Source organism: Echinops telfairi, unplaced genomic scaffold (genome assembly GCF_000313985.2).
Source record: "Echinops telfairi isolate 266 unplaced genomic scaffold, ASM31398v2 ScPeMD7_44;HRSCAF=162, whole genome shotgun sequence".
NCBI classification, from domain to species: domain Eukaryota; kingdom Metazoa; phylum Chordata; class Mammalia; order Afrosoricida; family Tenrecidae; genus Echinops; species Echinops telfairi.
The window spans coordinates 8,238,755-8,246,688 of record NW_022103942.1 but is presented as its reverse complement, the minus strand read 5'-3'; the positions used below and the strand labels follow the sequence as shown (position 1 = coordinate 8,246,688).

The 7,934-nt window shown below is 40.1% G+C and overlaps 1 protein-coding gene across 1 annotated transcript; it reads right to left on the bottom strand.

Moving 5' to 3' along the window:
- Positions 1–3,322: 3,322 nt before the first annotated feature.
- Positions 3,323–4,144, bottom strand: LOC101649850 (E3 ubiquitin-protein ligase SIAH1-like). Its single transcript, XM_004711211.1, has one exon. The coding sequence runs from the start codon at positions 4,142–4,144 to the stop codon at positions 3,323–3,325; it is 822 nt and encodes a 273-aa protein (XP_004711268.1).
- Between the last annotated feature and the right edge of the window lie 3,790 nt (positions 4,145–7,934).

Below are 7,934 nucleotides of genomic sequence, written 5' to 3'. Positions count from 1 at the left end.
TAAATTTCAATCATGTGGTCTTAAAGGGACCTCAACTTACAGCGACTCAGTCCACAGGCTAGGCGTCCCACAGGTAGTGTAGCCTGTAAATTGAGGCACAGAAAAGCAAGGCAGCCGCACACTGGTCTAATAATCAAAGAACAAGAGACAAGAAAGGCGAGGCTCACGGAGCCATTTATCTCTCCGCCCTTCAATTAATCCCACTTGTGTTTATCGGCCAGGCTGGCACAATAAACTATCTCAATCCACCCCGTGCCAACCTGGCACCTGTACACAATTCTTTAGTCATATATACTTATATAATTTCCAGAGATTAATGAAATCACACTTATACTTATCATCAATCATCTATCATACATATAAATGAAAACACACTTGAGTCCAATTTTATCTGATATATCATGCCTGAACAAAGGAAAGATATGCAATAAGCACATAAAAAGAAAATACATTGACAATTACAAACCTCGCTTTTGCAATTGATCACATGGTTGCAATTGATAGGCAGTACTACCTTCTTCTACTACCTATTCTGTATTACCTTTGCCCTCAGCAAGCACCTCAGCTGGCTGTGGTTTTTTACCTGGTGGGGTGACCCAGACCTTCATTCCTGAGGGGTCTGGGTCATTATAAGTCCTGTCAGGATTGGGTTGCTGTAATTTACCATTTATTTTAATCACAGGGCATGGTAGCACTAAGGGTCGGCCTATGGGATCTCCTGGATTCCAGACATATTCTTCTTTACCTCCATTATGTAACACCAGTCCAATTTCTCCTTGGTAATCAGGATTAATCACACCACTTAGTACAGTCACACCCTTCCTGACCTGTTGATCCAAAGGCATGAGAAGCCCAAAGTGGCCAGGGGGCATTCTCAGCTGCCAGTTCAGTGGGATCCGTGCTGTGTTTCCAGGTGGGAGAGTTCCTTCCTTCGGGACCAGGACCTCCAGGCCTGAGGAACACAGGGTTGCTGGGACAGGAAGCAAAAATGCTGCAAGTGGATCATTAGGAGTAATAGTGAGTGGTGCCACTCCAGCTTCCACCCTTTGGTTCCTGGACCCATGAATTCTGACTACTGGAGACACAGCACCATATATTGGCCGCTGGTTTAGAGTGTATACAGCTTCCTGGAGAACATTGCTCCAGGCCCGCAAGTTGTTGCCACCTAGTTGGCACCGTAATTTTGTCTTTAGGAGCCCATTCCATCGTTTTATCAAGCCAGAAGCTTCAGGATGATGAGGAACATGATAAGACCAGTGGATTCCATGGGAATGGGCCCACTGCCACACTGCATTTGCTGTGAAGTGAGTTCCTTGATCTGAAGCAATGCTATGTAGCAACGAAATAATGTATTAAATCGTTTTATTAGGGGCTTTCACACTCTTATCACAATCCATACACGCAATGAAGTAATTTTATGGTTGGGGGGTCACCACCACATGAGGAACTGTACTAAAGGGTCGCGGCATTAGGAAGCTTGAGGAACACTGCTCTAAGTTCAAATATTTCTTGCTTTTATAAATAATGCTGGTGATCTTTTCTATCTTACTTTTTTTTAATTAAATACTTTTGTGGGGGGGCTCTTCCATCTCTTATCGCAATGCATACATTCATCCATTGTGCCAAGCACATTTGTACATATGTTGCCATCATCATTTTCAAAGCATTTTCTTTCTATTTGAGCTCTTGACATCAGCTCATTTTCTCCCTCCCTCCCCCATGAACCCTTGATAAATTATAGATTATTATTTTCATATCTTACATCGTCCTCTGTCACCCTTCACCCACATTTCTGTTGTTCATCGCCCTGAGAGGTGGTTATATGTCAATCCTTGTCTCCCCCCACCTTCCCCTTATCCTTATCCTCCTGTTATTTCATTTTCCTTGTTGGTCCTGAGGGGATTATCTATCCTGGATTCCCTGTGTTACGAGCGCTTATCCGTAGAAGTGTACATGTTCTGGTCTAGTCTGATTTGTAAGGTAGAAATGAGGTCATGATAGTGGCGGGGGAGGAAAGAATAAAGAACTAGAGGAATGTTTTATGTTTCATCGGTGCTATACTGCACCCTGACTGGCTCATCTCTTTCTTGTGACCCTTCTGTAAGGGGATGTCCAATTGTCTACAGATGGGCTTTGGGTCTCCTCTCCACGCCACCCCCCCACCCCCCGCCCAATTCACATTGGTATGATTTTCATCTTTATATTATTATTTCTTGTTTGTTTCTTTTTTTGTTGTTTTTGTTTCTGTTAGTTTCCCATTTTATATAGCACAGAAGGAGTGGATGTATAGAGACAATAACAGATACAATGGTTTATTGCAACAGAGATTGGGGAGGAGGAGGGGAATTGAGGAACAAACAGTGAATGAGGTACAGGAAGGGAGCACTAGAACTGATTGCGATGATGTACATACAATTCTTTTTAAAAGAGACTTAACTATGGAAGTGTACAATAGAGAATATTATATCAACTGAACTACTAAAAAAAGAGAAACCAAAGTTAATCAATGGTTACCCTGGGTGAAGGAGGAAGTGTTTTTGTTTAGGGGGCATTGAGTTTATGTTAATGGTGGTAGAATAATTTAGGAAAGGATATCAATAATAGTTGCACAACTCTAATAGTATAATCAATGGCACTGAATTATACATATTCAAATTGTTGAATTGGAGAGAATATTTTTTTGTGTATATTCATGCCACAATTAAAAAACTATACTAATAACAATGTGTACAAAGAAGAAAATGTTCTAAAATTGATTGTTATAATGATTGTACAACTCTTCTTGATATTATTTAAATATTGAATGGTATGATATGTGTATGAATTGCTTTTAAAAAGAAAACAAATTACAAAAAGTCAAGTTTGTTTATTTATGAAAAACTAAAATGGATAACAAACACGCACACACTCCCCCCATAAATAAAACACAGCAGCACTATGTATTGACTCTAAAAGTGCTCAAAAGCAGTGGTCCATATACTCTTCGCATGGCTTGTCAGTTAAAAGGAAAGGGGAAAAAAACATACATATAACATGCATGCATCAAATACATTTTTTAATACAAACGTTGATCAACTTGGAAATATATATGTATATATACATCATCTTTCAGTAGTTTACTGTTGGACATAGTTTAAGTTATATTAGCATTACTACATGCAAGTTTTTCCTGTATTAACAACATTCCTTGTATTTACCTTCATATATGTAGCTTCCAACTACCAAAAGAATTTCAGGATGGCAGACTACTAGCTACATTTTTCTCTGTCAAAACTGAATACAATGGTTTTAAACACTGGCTAGCGCATGTTTTATTGCCATTTTAACACCTGGAAATATTGACATTCATGCTAAAGTTGCCATCTTTTGCAAACAGCTTTGCAACGTTGGTATTAAACATTAGGCACTCCCTACGCATAATGGCTGTTTCAATTCCCTCCTGAAGAGACCTAGGAGTGGCTTCCCAAGTCACATTCAGCCTAGGACAATGCAGCTCAAGTTTATAAACGAAATTTTGAGCTTGCTGGTACGTTCCTATCAACTTTACAATTACATAGAACTTCTGATCGCCATATCTGTCCATTTTCTGCAATATGACCATGAAGTTGAAGCCAAAACAGCACTGTATCATCACCCAGTCAAAATCACCAGGATGAAGAATGTCTGAAGCAAAGAAAATCGTGTGCTCTCCCTGTTGGGTTGTAATGATCCTATGCTGATCCATCAGATGGGGCACAGCAGCATTCATCAGGCCCATCCACTTACAAGAAACACCCGGGAATGGACAGGAATAAAGCCTAAATTCACAGTTCACTTGGTGGTCTGTTTTTTCCGTGTGCGCAAGAATTCTTTCACATCCCCAAGGGGCATATTTACAAGGGAACTGCACTAAATTGGCGAGTTTTTCCAGAGCCAGGTTACGAATGGACCCCAATAGGACGCGGCAAGTTGGACAATATTTGAGCTTTGGATGGCAGTTGTTACAAACAAGATGTCCGTTCTTGCACTGAAGAATGGGTGGTAATACAGAGTCATAGCAGACGGGGCACTCAAAAAGACTCACCAAGAAACCGTTGGATTGGGGTGTGCCTGCGTGAGTCACAGGAGCATCAACAGCTGATGCTGGAGAACCGTGATGGCTCATTTTGTGGGTCGAGTTCACTTCAGATGCCGGTCCTGGATCAAAGGTGCTCTGTCGTCACTGGGGCCGCCAACCACTGTCACCGCGGCCACTGTGACTGTCCTGAGATCAATAAGACAGTCACTTATCTGTCCTGAGATCAATAAGAAAGACACATTCTTTATGGACAACTGCCGCTGAGGCCTCTGGAACCAGTGAGTCTTCGATACCTTTGTGACGTGGAAGCTTCTGTCACCGTTGACGTTGAAGCTTCTGTGACCGTTGACGCAAAGCTTCTACGCGTTCCAACTGTCACGTCGACTGACGCAGCTGGAGTGCGCGCTCTGCTACGGCAGCCCGCTGTGGCCACAGCCTTTCGAAAATCCTCCAGCTTGTCCTCGCTCACGCTACGAGGAGGCGTGGTCCCGCGTGCCCCTGAGCTCACGCATGCGTGCAGACAGCTGGGCGGGTTGATCCCTTGAGGTCTTTCCTGGGTTTTCTTGTCTGATGGCTCTCGATAAGGCTTCCACTAAGGTGAAGAAAAGGTACATCCTGGTCTGGACCATGTTAAAAGTGGAAGGGTTTCAAGTTTTTCCCCATGGAGCGTGATGTTGGCTGTTGATTTTTTGCATATGGCTTTTATTATATTGAGAAATTTCCCTTCTACTTCTATTTTGTGGCGTGTTTTGATCAAAAATGGTTGTTGTATATTCTCAAATACCTTTCTGTATCTATTGATATGATCATGTGATTTTTATTCTTTGCCCTGTTTATGTGGTGGATAACATTGATTATTTTTTGAGGCTTTAACAAACTTGGTCATGGTGATTTTTTTTTTTTAATGATGTTGGATTCTACTGGCCAGAATTTTGTTGAGGAATTTTGCATCTATGTTCACACGGGTTACTGATCTAAAATTTTATACCTTTGTGGGATCTTTGACTAGTTTGCGGTTTCAGTGTTATGTTGGTTTCATAGAAGGAGTTTTGGAAGTTTGTTGTCTTCTTTTTACATTCTGCAATAGTTTGTGTAGTATTGGTGTCAGATCTTCTGTGAATACTTGGTAGAATTCCCCTGTGAAGCCATCTGATTCTGGACTTTTCTTGGCTTGTAGTTTCTTAATGACCTGCTCTATTTCTTTTGTTATGGGTGTGTTGAGTTTTGCAATATCTGTCTGTATTAATTCGGGTGTACCTGACCATTTCTTTTAGATTGTTGAATTATTTGAATACAGATTTTGGTAGTAGTTTGTTATTCTTATTTCCTTTGGATCTGTTGTAATGACATCTTTTCCATCTCTTATTCTGGGTATTTTTATCTTGTCTCCAGCCCCCCCCCCCACACCTTTGTTAAATTTGCCAGTCATCTAACTATTTTGTTAATCCTTTCAAAGAACCAGTTTTTTGTCTTATTGATATTTTCCATTTTTGTTTTCCATAATGTTTCTTCTTTGATCCTTATGATTTCTTTCCTTCTTTTATTGGAGGGTTTATGTTATCCTTCGGCCACTTCTTGAAGGTGTGGTGTTAGGGTGTTGATTTTAAATTTCTCCTCTGTTTTCCATGTGTTGTTGACTGCTATGATATGTTGTGTTATCACTCTCTTTTGTCTCAAGGAATGCTTTTGTTTCCTCTTTTATTTGCCTTATTACCAAATCACTCTTGAGTATTATATTATTCAAGCTCCATATGTTTTTCTTTATCTTCCTGTTTATTTTAATGCTGATGTCTAATTTTGTAGCATTGTGGTCTGAGAAGATAGGTTGTAGGATCCTAATTTTTAAAAATCTGTTGAGGCGTACGTTGTGGCCTAATATGGGTCCATTCTTGAGAATGTTTGATGTGTGCTGGAGAAAAACTTATACTGTGGCTGTTTTGGTTTTTTTTGTGGGGGGGTTGGGGGTATTTAGAGCTGTGTATATATGTCCATGAGGCCGATTTTGTTGATTATATTATTGAGATTTTTAGTGTCTTTATTGAGTTTTTTTCTTGATCATCCGTCTTTAGAGTGGAGTATTGGAGTCTCTGGTTATTATCATTCAGGTGATATACACTTTCTCAATTCTGAGAGAATTTGATTTGCACTTAAGTAACACCTAAACCTTAATCTTATAATCCTATGAATATATATTCCCCCACTTATGATAGTTTTTAAGCCAACCACTTTATGCCTTTATTCTCCCATTTTGGGTATCCAATTTTTATATTGTCCACTTACATTAACCCAGGTCAACTTAAAGTGGGCTGCCTTTCTTAGCCTCACCAGGGTGTCCATCATAAATACTCAACAACCCCCTTGTGCTAGGTCATGAATTTCATATGAGTCAACCCACTCTAGTCTTCTTTAGTTCCTGTGAACCAATTCCATGGGTGTCAGTGGTTAGACTCAACCCGTCTCTATATTGCTGTATTTCTCCCACTTCCACTCAACAAGTAGATCCAGGTGGTCACCTAGCAAGCATCCCAGCCTGCCCACAGACTCCCTTTAATGTTCAGTCCCAGAAAGGAGAGTTTCTTCATGGTTCCAGATTTTTTTCCAGCTTCTGACAAAGAACACTAGAGTTCAAACTTCAAATCCACTGTTCCCTTTTTTTCTTCAATCTGTCAAGCTTACCCCCAGGCAAGTCTCTTGGAATGCAAATGTCCTGAGTACTCTAAAGTATTGGGTGCGGCTTATCTTTTCAGAGACTTCTCTGCTAGTGTGATCTAAACCCATCTAATGATCCAATTAAGGGCTTGAGGCAAGTGGGCTTACAAGCTCTATTTTCATACTTCCACAAAATCATTTCTATACATCCTTATAACTACAATAATAAGCATAAGAAATCAGTATAAACAACATAGAATCAGATACTAAGCTCAATTCTTAAAACAGTCAAGTTCAATCCTTATTTAGTTTATCTAAATCCTTATCTAAGCTATACTATTTATACTAAAATATGGGATTAGGTATCTGAAGGCATCAAAACAGTACCATGCTTTCTGTCATCCATTTTGACCTTCTGTCAGCCATTTTCCTGTCAGCAGCATGGTTTCTGAGAAATTCAAATGGTGATTTGTACCCCTGAGCTCAAAATATACATTAACAATATTCATTTTTACCATTTCACCTAAGAATAACCAAAGAGTACAACCAAACAAAATAATCTAAGGTTTAACTTCCCAAATTCTTTCTAGAAAGCAGCCCAGTAAACTGCATGGATATATCTGACTTCTGGATAGCTAAAGAAAGAGCACTACTATGAGGCAGAAGTCAAACAAACATTTACTTTCCATCTTTATGATTTGTTTCTCCAGTACCTCACTCCCAAGGCACCATAATGTGTTAGTCTGGGTAGACTAGAAAAGCAAATTCAAAAACATGCATATGTATATAAGGGAAAGGTTTATATACAAGAGGAATTGAACATTGAGGAAACATCTCAGCCTAGTCCAGATCAAGTCAATAAGTCTGATATTAGCCCATATGTCTGGTACCAATCTATGAAGTTCCCTTCAGACTCACGAAACACATGCAATGACACAGAATGTACATGATCACAAGCCAGTGGGTAGAAAGTCTTTGGGTCCAGTTTTGTTATAAGCATGTCAGTGCTGGCAGGGGTCTCTCTGTGGCTTCTCCTACTTTAGAGGTCTGTTTGTGTCCATGTGGTTTGTCTTCTGCAATGTCTCCCAGGAACTGGTAGAGAGAGAGCTGTGTCTTCTGCCTCCAAGGAGGAAGTCCCAGATTTCCCAGAATTCTCAGGAAAAGGTCATGCCCACACAGAAATCTCATTGGCTACCTCCAGATTGACAGCCTAGACTCCACCCCTACA

What these genes read in the sequence shown, in the direction of transcription:
- LOC101649850 (XM_004711211.1), bottom strand. Translation starts at nt 4,144, where the DNA reads ATGAGCCATCACGGTTCTCCAGCATCAGCTGTTGATGCTCCTGTGACT.